The sequence below is a fragment of the Seriola lalandi genome, unplaced genomic scaffold (genome assembly GCF_002814215.2).
Source record: "Seriola lalandi dorsalis isolate HSWRI2012SDOR001 ecotype SW California unplaced genomic scaffold, Sedor1 jcf7180002054570, whole genome shotgun sequence".
Taxonomy (NCBI): Eukaryota; Metazoa; Chordata; class Actinopteri; order Carangiformes; family Carangidae; genus Seriola; species Seriola lalandi.
In genome coordinates, this window is record NW_019525123.1 from 4231744 (window position 1) to 4249950 (window position 18207).

Below are 18207 nucleotides of genomic sequence, written 5' to 3' on the forward strand. Positions count from 1 at the left end.
TCATTTTTTTTCTCTGCGAACATTTGTTGCATTTAGTGACAATGACATCTGCACATAAAAATTATATATATATATATTTAAATTTATATTTATATTCATATATTTATAGATTTGTCATTCTATATCAACAATTCATTCTAGTGATTTTTACCTTGGTTTTTCATGTTGTAAAACTGGACAAACTGTCAGTAGGAATGCCTTGTTTGGACATTGATTTATACAGGAACGCACACGTACATACACGCAACAGAGGCATACGCACACTACTACACACATGCATGCATAGATACGCTCGCTCAAGTTTACGTGTACACACACAGGCCACACATTCGATCACATACGTGCACACGTACAGAAACACACACACACTCATGTCCACACACATACACACACGCGCGCACACACACATGTACGCACGCACACACACACACACACACACACACCAACACATGCTCAGCCAACACAGAGAGGCAGGTCTGTACATCTATAGGAGGGAGGTGATCCCCACGATCCCCAGCAATAAGTATGTTTTCACCTGATCAAAACACAAGAAAATAAAAGTTACAAACAGCAGAGGAAGTCATCCAGTCATTGTCTGTAAACTTCGACAGAATGTCCCTTTAAATTCCTCTAGGACTGGTCGAAGAGGTGTCAAAGTTTGGCACAATGTCACATCTCTCGCTTTATCTTTATCTTTACTGTACATGGAGATGTACAGTATTCACGGTAGCTCTTGCTGGACGGACCAGTTTTTATACTCAAATGATGATGAGAAACCACTGAAAGTTGACATGGTCAAACATATTAGCTCCCCAAAAGGAAAAGACAACCTTTTCCAAAGTGCTTTAAACATACACATATTTTCTTTAGGCAGTGAAAAAGCACTTTTCAGCCTTGAGCTGCTTTTGACGTTTGGGCATGTCCACAACAAAATGAACTTGATAGAGAGAAGGCCTCCTCTCGTGCTTGGAAAAGGGCAAAAACAAAGGTATCCACTGACGTCCATCCTGATGATGTCTGTCTTTTATGCTTCTTGTGTTTGCATTTCACGTATTTTTGTTGCTTTTTGTTGTTTCAGTCAATAATCAGTCATGGGAAAAAAAAAATCATATTTTCATAAGTGGCCCCATCAAAAACGTGTAATATACACACTATATCACCATTGAATTTTATACAGGAAATAAAAATGCTTTTTTGAAAGTGAAAATTTAGAAAAGTACAAATAAAAAAAGATGTGAAAGAATGACGACAAAAAAGAAGTCTCTTGAAGATGACATTCCTTGAAAGAATATTCAAAAGCCTCTGTAGGCAGCAAGGCCATTGCAACAAAAAAAAGGGGGATAAAAGCAGTGCTACGTTTGTCACTTGGGTGAAACGGTAAACATCCACTTCTTGTCTTGTGCCTGATGTGCTTTCATCTTTCTCTGTGCTTTTATTCTTCCTAACCTCCTCAAAAAACTTAATCGCATCGTTGTCCCTCTTCTCTGCTTCTCTGTATCTTTAACAAAAGCTCAGGCCACTTCCTGTTTTATAGAGTCATCCAATTCCCATTATCTCTCACCTTTCTCTCCAGGCCTCTGTGTACTCTCTGCCTGGACATTTTTCTCTGTTTCTATATTCCCCTGCCCACTCCTCTCACACACTTTCAAAAACACTTGTTCAAATCTAATCCCACTTGCTCGTTATCCAGTCACTATTGCAATTAAGCTGACCTTGAGGAAAGAAAGTTCTTTAAAAAGAAAAAAAAGAAAAAAAAAAAAGAAGGAAAATGTTGGCATGCACATGCACAGTCTTTCTTAGTCATTCGTCCTGGCTTCCCTTCTTAACCCCAATCAGACTTAGTCTTATTTTAGAGAACAATTATTTCCTGCCATAGGCTACAAGATACCTGTCCAACATGCCACTTGCTGTCACTTTGTGTTCATCTGCTGCTGATTGTTTGCAAAAATAATCCCCTTCACACGCATACTCTCTTGCCCCCCATCATCATAGTAACTACACCCAGGAGTCAGGCGAGGCCGGATAGTGGCTGGTTTCATAGTTCAGTTCGCTGTATGGCCGAGAAGCTGAGTAGAAGTCTACATAGTTGCCAGTGGATTTGAGGCCCAGGTGCATGCGCAGGTCTTCCCGCGGGTCACGGGGTGGTCCAGTGGAGCTTTGAGGCTGCTGAGGTTGGGCCTGAGACTGGGCCTGCACCTGTACCTGCGGCTGTGGCTGGGATGGGGGAGGTGGAGGTCCCTGGTCCTCGTAATAGGCCTCTTCAAAGCTTCGGCTCTGGCTGTGAGGTGGAGGCTGAGGTGGCTGAGGCTGGGGGAAGGAAGGAGGGGGAGGATAGGGGTCGTAGTCTTTTAGCACAGCTGCTGACGGGCTGTCCTGCTGAGGCTGGGGGGACACGACGCAGGGCTGGGCTGGAGCCTAGTGAGGGAGCAGCGGTAGTGAAGAGTGGGAGGTGAGGGAGAGAGATGGGGAGGTGGGAGTGAGGTACAACAACCAAGAATGTCATAGAAATGTGGGTAGTGGGGGTAAAGTGAAAAGGGGGGAGATGGAGAGGAGCGGAAAACAACGGTAGAGTGAGAACCTGGGGGAGAACAGTTTGAAAGGCAGGCATTATGGGTATAAAGGCTCAGATAGGAATCAGCTGGGAAGGCACTCAGTGAATGCAGTGAATTCTCTATTACATGCAGGTATAGAAGGGGTCAATTCATCTCTCACATTGTAACTCTCACAGGCTAGTTGTGTGTATGTGTGTAGCTGTATGCATGGAAATGCAGTCATATGTGTAAAAGCCCTTTGCTTCTACATCTATTTCAGTTATTAAGTAGAATTTAAGGAACAGTGGGAAACCCAAAGTTTGTATCGATACAAAAGAGCTTACACAGTAATTATGTATTCAATACAGATGAAGTCATACCAAATTTTAAATTCTACTCTTGACAGTCAAAGGCTATGATGGTTTCTTTTGCTTTTTCCCTCTTCACCAGCAGAGCCATTAAACAGAAGCAAATTAACTCTCAACTGTGAGAATGATTTTAATTGGCAATTGGGTGTGGCTTCAGGACGCTGTGGTTCGACGCTGCCTTAGCTTAAGGCATCTCCATTGCACATACTGCCATTGTGTATCTTATCACAGTGAGACACTTTTTGTGTGCATGTGTGTGCCTATTCCATTCTGTTGCTATCTTTCTTATTAACCACCTTGTCATGACAGCATATGCCAATTTATGAAACCCCTAAAGACATGCACTGTTAAAACCTGCTGTGCCGTTGTGTGACTGTGTGCACATACAAAAGTGTGTTGGTGTAGTGCTTTTGTAGAGTACTGTTAACTCACCTGGTTTTGTTTGATATCATCACTGGCAGTCAGGTAAGAGTTTCGGAACAATGTGGATGTCCCACACGATACTTGAACTGGATGTATGAAAGATCAAAAGAAAATCAGAAAGACAACACCTTTAAGGGAATGTATGATAAAGATGACTAGTATCACTACTACTGCTTATAACAATAATTCAAAGTACAGCAAAACCATGGGAAACTCCACAGTTAGCTTAGTCTGAAATCAGCTAATTAGAGTCCAAATCTTCCTGTAGGTTGTCTAAAAGCCTGGCAATTAGTCTGTCCCTTTTGATCTCATGAGAACACTGACAGAGAGGCACAAAAGAACAGAGACAGAATGACAGAATTGAAGTGAGACCAAGAGAAAGAGAAAGAAACAAACAGAGAGAGGAGAGCTGGTTAGAAAGCTGAACAGAAAGATACTGGAAAGAAAGACTGGCAAAGATTGAGAAAAAAGTCTGAGTAAGAGAAGAAAAATAGTTTGAGGTCGAAAAAGAGACAGATAAGAGGAGAGAGCCAGAGGAGAAATAGGGAATGAAAATAGAAGAGAAAGAAAGATAAAGAGGGGGATAAAATGGAATCATTCAATTCGTCTCTGTCTATCCATCACACACACACCTGCCATGCCGTCTTTCCGGGATGTGTGCTCTCCTTTGTTGCTATGGAAACCAGCGTTGGTTGCTGTGGAATCGTAGTCCATCTTGCGTTCCTTCAGACTCATCATCTCTCTGGGGGAGGCTGGAGCGCTCGCTGCACATGCACACATGAATGCAAGGACGTGCGAACACACACACACACACACACACACACACACACACACACACACACACACGCACACACAATTATAAGCATGCACAGGGTGAGGGCATATGCTGTTGGGCTGCTGGGTTTATTGCTCATTATTTTGTGTGTGTGTGTCTTGGTCTTTCAAGGTGCACAGTCATTATTCATCATTTAGCTTGTCAGCATTAAGAGTCACCTTCAGCATGTTAAAGGACATCTGGGAATTCACACACACATATGCATACGTCACTTTTGGGGCACATCATTTGAATATCAAATTTCACATCTGGTACATGTTTCCTCAATTCAGACAATATATTCCTTTTTTCTTTATGTGTTTAAAGCTCATGTGAAATATCCAGTTCTGAAACCGGCAAACTACACATTAAAAGCTACAACAAAGGTTCATGAGCATTATACCATTGTACAAACAGGCCTTATTAGTTTTGTCTTGACAAAGATGCCTTATCTTGAACAGTGTCACAACTGGCCATGTAGCCCCACATCCTGTAAATGACAATACTCTCAGCATACAGCAAAAACAAACATTGGGGAAGGCCAGTGTGATGCTGTAGTTTCCAAGTTTCCATGCTATGTTAAAAATAACCATGATGGTAATTGGTGTCAAAAGATTGAACTTCTTAACAGATGTTTAAGTTCACAACCAGCTACGACCAGACTGGAAGTACAGAAATACCCCTACAGCCCAACCAGCTGAGATCAAGTGCCCCTTCATCTACACAAGTGGTCACACTCCCAGTGTGCTCCTCTGAATAGATTTTAAAGTGGATGTTATTTAAAAAGTGGGTATTGTTACAATAGTTATTAGCTATTATAGGAGCATGGTTATAAGGATGGCGATTTGTCTGTCCACTGTCCATATCTTAACAACTCCGGGATGGATTTGCATGAAAATTATTTCAGACCTGCTCCCCTCAGGATGATTTGTGATAACGGTCCCTTAATGTTTCAATCTAGCACTATCATCACATCAAAATTTACTATGTCCAGTACTAATGACATTCTCATCAGATAAAAAACATATTTTTTTTGCACTTATCTGCCTCACTAAAGAGCCCCTGTTGGAGCCTCCTTCCTTCATTGTATTCCCATCAGCTAACTGGCAAATGGTAGAATGCTCGCAAACAAAACTAAGATGGTGAACATGGAAAATATTATATATGCTAAACTTCAGCAAGCTGTCATTTATCATTGTCACTGAGAGCATGTGAGTATGCTGATGTTAGTGTTGAGGTCAAAGCAATGGTGTATCTGAACACAGCTTCACAGAGCTGCTAACATGGCTGTAGACTCTGAGCTTGCTTCCATACAAGACATAGAGATCTTGGGATTGTATATCTAAGCTTGGTCTTTATTTTTCTTGTAGGTTTGGTCAAGGTTGGATTTGTACTACTAAGGCTTGATGTAGCACAAGCTGAATATGTCAACCATTCATGTTTTACTTTTAGCATTTTATTCAACTTCCCTGCCCTCTTGCTGACTAGTTTTCAGACACTCAGCAGCAGTGAACAGGGAGGCTGTCCTATGCAGCAGTAGCTGGTCATTAACTGGTTATTGGGATGATAAATGATATACTTAACGTTTGCCTCACTCCAATTTCTAATTTCTGTTTTATTATAACAGCTATTGAAATTTCAAATCTATTTTATTTCTTCCAATTTTTTCTATTTCTGCCTCTTTCTCAAGCTTTGAGACCAGGTATATTTTACACATATGCATACATCAATGTACACATGCCTGTGCATGCCCATACATGATTTGGTATAAATAATGTATATAAAATGTCCAAATCTCCCTCTCAGTCTTCCACACATACACACACACACACACACTCAGCATGTCACAATATAATCCCCTTATAGCATACTTTCACTCATTGGCTCTTATCTTGACACACTGAAATGCCAGAATTCTGCCTACCTGTGTATCAACCCTTTCAGTTTGCTTAACTAAACATTCCTGTAACACACATACAGTATATTTTTGCAGTATATATAATCTATACACTCAGAAGAAAAGGACATTTCAAAAATAAGATATTTGGACCCGTTTAACCTAAGGATTGTGGATGATTGTAAAACTGTAGCTACTGGAGAGAAACATGTGCAAGACAGGAGCTGTTTTGACACTTTTGATATTTAATTTTTTATCATTTGACACCTCTGCAGCAGATTCCATTAAGGTGGATTCTCAAACCTGTCACAGGCACCCCCAGAGACAAAGCCATCGCTACTGGTTATGGTTACCGTGGGGACCTGGCTTATAACTGCTGGATATGAGAGCCTGGGAGATTTGTTCTATCTGTGCAAAACACAGCAGGACCCTGTGGGGGCAATGATGGATGCAAAGGTCTCACTCTCCCTCTGTATCTCCCTCTGTCTCTCTGCCATCCTCGCAGCCTGCAACCTCCCCTGCTTCTCTCTCTATCTCTTTCATAGTTTTACCACTCTCTCCTCACACTAACTCTTTCACTCCTCCTCTCCTAGTGTGCCTGCACACCATCATTACTCCTTCTGCTTTGATCCATCTCTAAGGGGCCGGATTGCAGTCTAGAGCATATGCAGAGAGGAGATACAGATACATGCGGGTGTGTGTATGTGTGAGTGTGTGTGTGCGTATTGAGGCGGCCTGTAAAGAGTGAGAGATCAGAGGGAGAGGTGAGAAGAAAGTAAGATGACTGCAAAGAGGAGGAGGAGGAGGAGAATGGGTAAACGAGAAGAGCCAGATGAGTGAAAAGGCAAAGTGGGAGGTGTGGAGTATGAGAAAAGATAGGGGTAATTTCACGCCATTTCCCATTTTACCCCTGACCCCCTGCACTGTACTTCAGACATCCACAAATTTCTCTCTTCACTATGATCTCAAAATTCCTTTTTTTCAATGTCACTGGCCAAAGTCAAATCCTCATCCTTCACCTCCTCTTCTCTGCATTAACCATCCCTCAATCCCTAATTCTTCTTGCCTCCTTGCTTTTTCTCTTTATCTCCCTCACACACAAATACACAGTTTTTCTCTCCCTTTCTGACTCCCTCTGTCTCTCTCTCTTAGTAAGGTCCTTGAAGACCTCTCTAAGCCGGGAGGAAGGAAAAGTACTTTTCTGCCTCATCAGCTTGCTAAGCCTGGTGTGGAGAAATCACAGCTAAAGGCTCTTCTACTACTGATGCTAACAGCTAATGCTAATGCGCCCTTTGCAGAGCATGAAGGCCAGTGGGCTCAAGCTAAAGGCTAACGATAATCATACTTTATAGCATGAAAGCCTGGGGGTTGGGAACACTGACGCTAACAGCTATTTAGTCCCGTAGTAAAGACTGATCGACTGGCAAATATTGATGCTACTGGCTAATATCTAAATTATTGCTCATTATAATCCATGTATCTCTTGTGCCTTCTAGTTGTCCCCATGTCCCACATACATGTGCACATATTCTTGTAGTTGAACCTTTGCACATTTTGCTGGATTAATTAATTACCCAACAAGGGAGACTTTTTCTCATAAATATATGAAGACAACAAAGATTTTTAACTAAATGATTTTAGAATGAAATAAATCCTTTAATGTGAATGAATACAAGAAAAAAAAACGTCTTTTGATATTCTATCATCCTACCTTTAAAAGTATTGCAGTATATAATTATATGTATGTATGTATATATATATATATATATATATATATATATATCAAAAGATTTTTTTTCTTGTATTCATTCACATATATATAAAAACACCTAGCATGGCTCTGATCAACATCGTGACAAGATTTGAATTTACATTGAAATAGTTCCATTTAACTGTTTGTAAAACCACAACTTACTGTGTTTACATTTCAAGGTGTGTACCATGTAAACAAACAAGTGCCAGTATTAATTAGTAAAAGGTAGAGGTATTTGTGGGCTAATTGTTTAAATTTTTGGACAATTTTTCACCCTGCCTCCAGTCTTTATGCTGCATTTAAGCTAATCTCATGTTGGTTATAGCTTCATATTTAATGTAAAACTCACATGTGAGTGTGGTTTTAATCTTCCTGGAGCAAAGAAGCGTACTTTCAAAAAAATAAAAAAATGCCACATATACCCAAAATGCTGAATTGGTTGAAACAGCCTTTGGCTACTTTCTCATCAGCATCCCATCAGCTGTGGTCTCATTTCTGCCTAGTTTTGGGGATTTGAAGTATGATGATAGTGAAGTGTGATGATAGATTCCCTTTTTAACCAACTCTTGCCCAGGAACTTTCCAATCCAAATTCTATCTTTTCTCTAAATATAAATAAACCTCTTTGGGAGGGGATTGTCTGCTTGACAAAATTGTCCTTAAACCTGAAAGAGAACTGTGCTACAAGAAGGAAAAAACACATATATACTGAAAGTGTCTTATGTTCCTCACCAGAGCGATTATTTGGGGACGTCCTGACAGGGGAGACAGAGGGAGTTCGAGAGGAGGAGTAGGGTCTCTGTCTGTCTCTCTCTATCGTTGAGGCAGAGCCCACAAAGTGATACTGGGAGTAACCGTCCTGCAAAACAAACACAGAAAAGATTGGCAACCATTTGCGATAACTGCACAATCACAAAATTTTATATTCCGTTAGTTAGATGTATATATATATATATATATATATATATATATATATATATATATATACAGTACATTAAGATGTGTACACAAGAGTCACTTCCCTTTGAAGAGTTTCACCAAGAAGTATATGTGAAATCTGTGTTTTTATGAGAGTTATGATATACTGTATTAAAATTACTAACTGTAGTCCTATTACTTATATCTAATCAATTATCCCAACCTCCTATTAGGACAAGTAGCCATCAATTATATACATTTCATGAATATTTTGTATATCTATTAATGAATGATCATCCATCAATCTTCAAACTTGACAGCTTCAAAGTTGTAACCTTCAATGGACAAAAAGAAATAATAATTTCAAACAAGAGTACAAGTACAACAGAAGTAGCTCTTCAGCAATGTTTTCAACACTGATTCAATATTGATGAATCACAAAACTATATTTGTAGTGGTTTGGAGATATAGGCTCCCATGCACCGATGGAACTGTAGTTACTCCTTCATAAGCATAAAAGAACTGTTTAAGAGAGTGTAGGCAGTTAAGGATTTCTCTGATACACAACTTGAAGACAGAACAACTTTGTACAAAGCCTGAAATGATGAATGAAATGGTTGGAATATAAAACACCAATTTCTAGTACATCAGTTGGATTCAAATGACTATTGTCACGACAATGTGACGTTTAGCAGATGTTTAGCAGACGTTTGGCAGATGTTTAGCAGATGTTGGGTTTTGGTCACCATACCTCACGACTAGAATGTCAGTATTTTATATGTCAAGATGGTGTTGGCATGAGACACCCGATGTCACAACCTACATGGTGGGTTGATTCCCAGCTCGTCCAGTCCGCATTTTGATATGTCCTTTGGCAAGATACTGAACCCCAAATTGCCCCCAATCTATCATCGGTTTGTGCATGTGCGTCAATGGTAGAAAAAGCACCATATGTGTCGAAAATAGTGCTGTATTAATGTGTGTGAATGGGTGAATGTGGCTTCCATTGTAAAGCGCTTTGAGTGGTTGATAAGACGAGAAAAACCTTATATAAGTGCAGTCCATTATATTCAACTGAATATCAATGTCTAACGACACCGATGGCCAGCTGCGTGCCTGCTGGGCACTTACAAACACAGACAGCAGGGACAAACTGATTGATGGTTGATAATGCCCGATTAATACATATACAAAATATTCCTAAAATGTATATAAAAAGCGGTCACCTGATGGGAGGTTGGGATTATTGATGAAATATAAGTAAAAGGATTTCAGCTATGAGCACAGTTCTGCACTCTTTGACATGACTCACTCAAAAATGAAACATTTCTATGAGAAACTACATTTCAGTGTTGGTTTTCTTGAGTACACAAACATGTGGCACATCAAAAATGTATTCTGAACACTCAAGGACACTGACAAACACACAACACCCACACATGCCGTACAACCATCCACACACCATAAATTAACGCACTTGCATCAAGCCTGAGCTTAGTGAATATCCCACTGTCCTTGTAGAAAAAAAATAATACAACTAACAACTCCACAAGCATAATTACTGCCAAGCCAGTGACTTTGTATCTGTATTAGTTTAGCAGTAATTGAAGCAAAGCCCTTTTCATAAAATTGGATTGTGAGAGTCAACAACAATCATAGAGCTGGAACCAAATTCAATTTAGCATTAAGATAATTGGGTACCTCTGAAAGCAAAGCACATGCTGATGATTAAAGATAATGTAGACATGTTCTATCATAGCTTTGCTGTCTGGGGGCCACAGTTAAGCAGTGGGAAACTGTGACTGTGAGCACATGGGAGAGGTGAGTCACTTCAGTACAGTTAGGCCTGAGTGGAGGAGACGAGGAGACGAAGGGGAGGAGAATGAGACAACTGAGGAGCGATGAAGGAGGCAAAAAGAGAGGGAGGAAGAACAGACAGGGTAGAAGCTGAGAAAGACAAAAGACGACAGTAAGTAATGAGAGCAAGGAGGAGAGGGAGATGGAGAGAAATGAATGACAGGAGAGTAAAGATAGCAAGAGGAGGAGAGAGGTAACAAGAAGGAAAGGTACAGATGGAGAGGTAGAGAGACAGCCAGGGAGAGAGAAGTAGGCTGGAGTGAGCATAGTCCCATGTCCTCCCTTGACTCCTATTTCCTGGCAGAACACTGAGGACTAATAGAAAGCTGGATCCTCAGTAGTAGTTCAAAGGTAGCTCACTTCCAGTCTCTGTCATCCGTCCCTCTCTCTTTTCCACTTCATCTATTTATCCACCACTCCTTCAGTGTTCTCACTCACCTTGTTTCACATTCGCTTTCTCCTTTTCCCCTCAACAAATCTCATTACAAACTACGTAACCTCCTTATGGTATGATGGACCTCTGTACAATTTGACACTCTCACACTGGCATGGTGCTCAAATGAACATAGTCACTGAATCCTGAAGGAAGAATTATTTAGAGTGATATATGCAGTGTGCTGTCTATAAATGTGGTTCACATATGCGGTCAAGGAATAATCCGTTAGGGTTCTTAAGGGCTGTCTCCAAGCAAAATAAGAAAAGGTTGAATTTTACAATAATTTGAGAATGGTCATAATCAGAATTGACGGTATAGAAGAGAATATACTTAAATGTATTTAAATGGCAGTCAGAACCATACATTTCCCACTTATTGTATTTCTACTTTACACCTCAGTCAGCTGAGTGTTGGACTTTTCTCACTGGTTGCTTTGTCCCTGTCTTGTTCCTCTTAAGTAGCTATAAAGGTTAGAAAAATCATTATATTCCACACTGTGTGACAGTATGATGTACTGTATATTCTGTATCAGCGTGTTCCAGCTCTTCAGTGATTTAATGTTGTTTATAATGTGAAATATTCAAACCCTTGATTCCCCATAATTCAGCCTGGTATCTTTGGAAACTGTGGGACAGAACGTTTGTTCTATGGGTTTGAACAATGATTGGCTGCACAGCATCAGTTTATAATGTCTGACCCATCAGCCATTCAGCAAGGTTTAATAGGTTAAATAAATATTAAATCAACATTAAATTTTCATATGGGACCAAATCAGACTTCACTTGCAGGTCTGAAGTCTCTCTTTCTCTTTTTGCACCATTTTGCACCAAGGTCCTGTTCTGCTTTTTTGGTGTCAGTGTGTACTATGAAACCTTACCTTTGTCGCAAACAATATGTCTTCACACCTACAGACATCAGCCACATCAGCTCCATCTAGGGTATCTGGGCTTTCTGATTCTCACCTATTCTCATCTTACCTTTTTTTCCAACTCTTTCTACCCACTTCCTCTTTCTCTCTCAAGCTCCCTAACTCTCCTTTCAGCCTACTGTAAAAATGAGAGAAAAAAAAGAAAAGTGGTTGCTAGGGAACTATTCTACCTGTTGCTCTCACCATCACTTGATGGTTAGTTGAAGGTTGTGGGACTGCAAGGTAAAAAGGATTTACTGCCCCAACAAATGAGGTGTATGTTTGTGTGTGTGTGTGTGTGTGTGTGTGTGTGTGTGTGTGTGTGTGTGTGTGTGTGTGTGTGTGTGGTTATACATGATGAGTGGTGGGTCCCCTCTGGGCCTCGGCAACAACTGAACATTGTCATTTTTCCATCTCTTCAATCCTTTTCTCTCTCTCCCTCATTTCACACTCACATTTTCAGTTTTACAGTTGCATACTCTTCAATCACACACGATCCACCTTTCCTAACAGAAAATAATGTGCCTTTTATTTGTGCATTCTTTATTTTCATCGCCTGTGATTCTGGTTATTTAGGAATTGACCTTTATTCTTGCATTTATCACAAATAGCTCGGAATACTGTGTAACTGAGTGGGCTGCAACTTTACCCCTCTGTCTCACTAAAATACTGTTGTTAGCCTTTGCATTGAGACCGAATATCTCAAAGCACCTCCATCTCCTCTCTTTCCGTCTCTCCCTGTGTAATAGAGGTGAGTGAGCATCAGAGAGACACCAGGGCGAAACATCGAGGCAGCTTCAGAGGCCTGATGTTGTTTTGATGTCTATTGAAGTTTGTCAAACGCTCATCTCCATCTCGCTGTCTTCTCTTGTTTACACTGTATGGCAGTGGAACTGGATGATGGAGTATTTTTAGCCCTATCTCAAAGAAGAGCATCTCATCATTTTAGTCTTGCAAAAAATCTAAAATTAGACTCAGACCCATACTTTACTTTACCAACTGAATTGAAAGTAAAACTCATTTGGAATACTGATTGAAAGATTTACCAGTTTTGTCAGTACCAAAATGACATTTGTAGCTTAAAGTTTTTTTTATTTCAAATGCACTCATTTTATTTGCAGGAACACCCTGAGCATAGTGCAATGATCCTGTGCAATAAATGACCTCACACGTGCAAATCAGACACAAATCTCTCACTCACTCATATCACACAAACACACCCACGTACTGAATTACACATCCCTGAAACATATTGTAAATCTGTCACCCGTGTGACAAACACAGCGTCTCTCTGGCCCTGAACCCCATCTGTAATATGAGTGTGTATGTTTCTGTGATTTGTGGTGTTTGTAATGCCTGTGTGTGATATGAGTATGACATGTGTGCATGTATATGTGTGTGTGTGCGTGTGTGAGAGAGAGAGAGAGAGAGAGAGAGAGAGAGAGAGAGAGACAGTCTGATTAAGTGCCCAGGCTAGATAATTTATCAAGAAATGAGGCACGGCAGGCCAACAGAAATTATGCACTGAACAGGCATGTGACAAAGTGTATCACTGTGAATGTACAGTATGAAATTTACTGTTTAGCTTGTGTGTGAATGTGCAAGAGAGAGAGAGAGAGTGCTTATGTATGTGTGAGCAAACACAGCAAGACATAGAATTTGATCCTTCTGGTCCTATTAAGACGAGCTTTATCGACAATGTTTATTTATATGTTACAAGTTGTTTTCCACAGAAACCCCCTGTTGAGTAGTACTGCACATTTGTTGTTTACGTAAGAGATGACCTGCAACTGCCCTCCTCGGAACTGTAGATGAAGCACATATACACAAACACATGGAGTGAATGAGGATCCTGTCAAATACTCCAAATAAACAAGAAAAAGTAGAGTTTTACTGCACTCTGGAGACTATTATATGGGATTTATCCGAAGTTAGTGCTAGTGTTTGTACAAACAGATTTTGGCTTTGGTTTATTAATGACGGCTGCAACACTGATCTTTCAAATCATCTCAGATGCTATTTTCATACGGAGTTACTGTTTATATATGGGCTCTCAATTGTGTGTTTTAGTGCGCTCAAAAAAAAAACTGCTGGGCAGCACAGCCCCCCGTTCTGTTGCAATTATTTTTTCTCTTTTCTCCCTCTCTTTCAGCCTCGACTGCTCCCATGGCACTGCTGTAGGAAGTGATTAACTCTTCTTACTGCGGTTTGACAAAAACACACATTTTCAAAGATATATGCACTCACACAGAAACAAACATACACGTGTACCCACGCCCATAACTTCCACACAGCTGGAAAGTGTGTTTCAAAATGCTCTCATTACTTCAAGACTTCAAAGCAAACAACTGTTTGCTAACACAGCTCAAACTGACTCATTATTGACCCTGCACTCTATTTTCCAAAACTAGACACACACACACACACATAACTCAAGTATGCTTATTTCATAAGTGAAGAATTCACCTCACTCTTTCTTTCTCCTCTTTTGCCACTGTCTCTTTTTTTCCCCTTTGCTCTCAAACATTTTGCAGAGACACCCAACTCCTCTCTCGTCTAAATTGTATGCTAATCCATGTTTGGATTGGAGGCTAACAGGATTTTTGCTGCACCTAAAACCCATGACCTAATACGTCATGCAGGGATACTAAGAGTAAAGTCACTTATTTCAAGCTCTGGATGCGGGTGATAAAGTCAAAGTGTGGATCCTCTAAAGCTATAATTTCCAGTTATAAAATTTGGTTTCTTTGTCACTTACCAGGCTGTCTTCATGCAATTTAGGAGGGAAATAGTAAGGTATGCTGTCTATCAGCCTTTAAAAGTAATTTTGAGAGTGACTGTATATAGCATAATGCAGCAGCTTCACTAACTGAACTGCTTTAAAAATCATACGAGTTAGAAAACTGGAAATGTTACTGCAAGACAGACTGCACATGATATCTTTTTCAGTTCAGGATGACAGATCAACTGTTTTGTTGCCTTATTGTCTTTCGGTAATTGTTTTTCTACGTTGAATTAATGTTGATATCATAATGGATCAAATGAGACTGTTGTTGCGCATATTGTTTCCTTCCTTTAATATATGTCTTCATTAAATCATTGTTTGGCAAAAGAGGGTCATTTGAGGCAAAGATGGGTGGGGATAGAAAAAAAAAAAAAAAAAAATGAAGCAACCTTTGTAGTGCCTGTTGTTTAAAGCCAATGTCCTCCATGTCTGATCATTGGAGTGCTATGCTATCTAGTTGAGTGTAATGCTATCCAGTGGCAATGATTAGAGAAGTGTGAAACAGATGAGGCTTGGGGGGCCACATGGGGATACTGTTCTGTGTAATACTGGGATATGGGGGGATGACGAATGAAGAGAGTGGCATAGTTGTCAGGATGAGGCGAGGACACACTGATGCCACAGGGCGGCCTGAGCTGCAGTGACTGCAGCAACAGTGAGAAGTCTTGAACTTGGACAGAGAGCCTACATCAAAAAATCCTCATGTAAGGAAGTCACTGAGTTAGACAGAGATTAATGCTTTTTGTTTGCTTCTCGAAACAGGTGTAAAAATTATAATTTGGTTGGATGATTTTTTCACTATTTTCTAATAAATAAAATAAATTTTTCATATATGTTTTTATTATGTCTAAGAACAACACGTCAATCTTGTTTCAGGATCTTTTGAGGTTGGACATCTTTGAAAAGTGTGGGCACTTGAAATGAAAGAATGACATCCCACAGTTTATCATCCAAGAAAAATAACAATATAAAATGATGTGATGTGAATTGTGTTGCAGTGCTCAAATAGTCTCTCTTTATGTTCTATTAACTAGATTTCTTGAAAGATTTCTCAGTAATGGCCCAAAATGTGACAGTATTGAATGATATAAATATTTCTTCGCCCCCCAAAACTCAATAAATAAGAGGGACAGCAAAGAAAATTGATCATTATAAGCATCACAAAGGTGTAATTTGTCATAGGGTTGCTGCATTGAATAGCATTAGATTATTACGTGTGTGTGTACAATTGTTCACACAAACGTGCAGCTCAAATAAATTATCACCTTCATTCTTGTTTTTTTTCTCTCCACAGGGAGATGAAAAAGACACATTCAAAGCCAAGGACACCTTCCTGGAATGTGTTGCTCAATATTTCTAAATATCTTACTGAAACTAAGTGATTAGACCTTTTAAAGTTTTGATGCCCTGAATGGTAGATAACCTTGGTGGCAGATATTCACTCAGCAACACTCATTACTGACAAATGAAAGGAACAGAACATCTGTCATTACTTTTAATCAAATTGCAAGTGTGTACAAGTTTCTATAATTTGAAAAGTAACAAAAGAAAGAGAAATGAGGAGAAAGGAGGCTTCAGCCGTGTTTGTGTGTGTGTGTGTTTGTGTGTGTGTGTGTGTGTGTGTCTGGTGAGAGAGAAAGAAAATGATAAAAGTGTGTGTCTGTGTGAGAACAGCACACACATAATTTCTCTATAACTTGTATGGTTTTCTCACTTTTTGCCAAATAGAGTGGCCAGTCTCCAAACTAGTGTCTGCTGAATAAATATGATAACTCGGAGTTTGTGTAGAAGGAGATCTACCTTGGACAGAATTAACACGACTTCAGTCTCTGCCAGTCAATTCATCTTTCCTTTAAGACTTACAGTTATTTTGTAGATTACAGTGTCAACTTACACTTTGCTTCATTAAACTTTGTTCATTAAATAATTTTCTAATTATGAAGATGCTGTTTGAAAAGCCTAATATAATAAGTATAACAATTATCATTACTGCCAGCCAATTTTTTTCTACTTTCCCACCTCCTTCACAGGTATAGCTCATATTTTTTTCACACTACGCATTAATTACCCTATGTCAGAAACCTTTATGAGAGGAGATTTAGAAAGCACCAATTAATTAATGGATAGGTGTAATTTTCAGCAATATGCTTCTAGCAAGTCATCTGACAACGTGAAGATGGGATTCTTTGAACTGTTTTAGAACAGTGTTTTGGGTTTATGTTAAAATGATCATTACAGCATTTGATTGATAGGATAGCAGTGTTAAACACTGTTAAAATTCCACAACAAACTGAATGGCTATTAATCCATTATTTAACATAGTAGACCAGTAGCCAAACTTGACCAAACATGATACTGCTAAGTAGAAAATTAACATTTACCTTGGAGTTACTGTATGTGTATGAGAGTACACAAATGAAAGTGGTGTCTGCCAAGCAACAGGAAATATGATAGAACAAGGACAAAAATGGTGCAAATTCAATTGAAACCAACACAAGTGTGAGTACATCCTACCTTCTTGTAGAGGGAGCGCAGGTCTCTATACTGCCACATGCTGCTGAGGACCTGAGAGGCTGCCTTTACCACCTTAGCTGAGTGTCTGGAGAGAGAAAAACAGAGTAATTTATACTGAATTTTTTTTTTGGATAATATTGCTTTGTTATTTTGTTCTATTTTGCATTTGTTCACAAAAATGAACAAAAATCGTCTTACAAACAGGTTTATTCTTTCCCAGTAAAAAGAACAGTGTTTTTGGAAAATTGCCATATGGGGTAATTCTATCAATGGGGCACTGCACATGCCCACTGAAAAACACAATGCACTGGAATGTATCATGGTTACACACAAATACATTGATCCCTAGGAAATAGCATGCCACTGCATAATAACTAATAACCACTATGACACGATGAAATATTCAAATAATGAGTCAAGTCAACAATCTTAAAGGACCCTGGTAGCTTCACTATTTGAACCCCACCAACAAAAGATTTTGATTCTTCACTGCATTTGTTGCATCTGACTGCAGCAATAAATTACAGGCACCAAGGTGTAACTTTATTGCTTTGGAAAATGCGGCAACATTTCTGGCACTGCCAAACCATGTTGTTCTTTGCATGGTGGAGATGTTTTTTGGCTATACTGTTTCAAAGCTGTACATGAGAAACTAATATTCTTTTCTCATTTCATGCTATTTTTCAGGTCCTTCTGTTTAAAAAAATAGTTGGTAAACAGTGACACTTTACGGTTGTACTGTAATGGGCCTTTTCCCAATTTAAAAGTGTGTAATTGTGTGTGCAGCAAGGCACTGCTGCTAAGGAGCATTTATCCTCAGCGTCCCTGTCCTGAGAAAATGAAGATGTGTGGGCTATTAGCAGCTAGCTACACTCACTGTGGAATTTGCAATTTTGGAGGTTTCTTCCAGCACCTCATCTCTCTCTGTAATGGTGCCCTTGAGCACAGTTTCCTAAATAGAATGAGTCTCTCTCCATAACAATAAATCAACATTTGACCTCCATC

The 18207-nt window shown here is 39.6% G+C and overlaps 1 protein-coding gene across 1 annotated transcript in view; it reads right to left on the minus strand.

Annotated features, from left to right (window-relative positions):
- Positions 1-6: 6 nt before the first annotated feature.
- ctnnd2a (catenin (cadherin-associated protein), delta 2a) overlaps positions 7-18207 on the minus strand; it is a 280447-nt gene continuing 262246 nt past the window's right edge. The window contains exons 21-25 of the mRNA XM_087176831.1: positions 17203-17287; positions 8518-8644; positions 3955-4086; positions 3332-3408; positions 7-2415 (exon numbers count right to left, since the gene is read on the minus strand). Coding sequence (XP_087032957.1) covers positions 1996-2415; positions 3332-3408; positions 3955-4086; positions 8518-8644; positions 17203-17287 — 841 coding nt within the window. The 3' untranslated portion in view covers positions 7-1995. The remainder of the gene's footprint in view (positions 2416-3331; positions 3409-3954; positions 4087-8517; positions 8645-17202; positions 17288-18207) is intronic.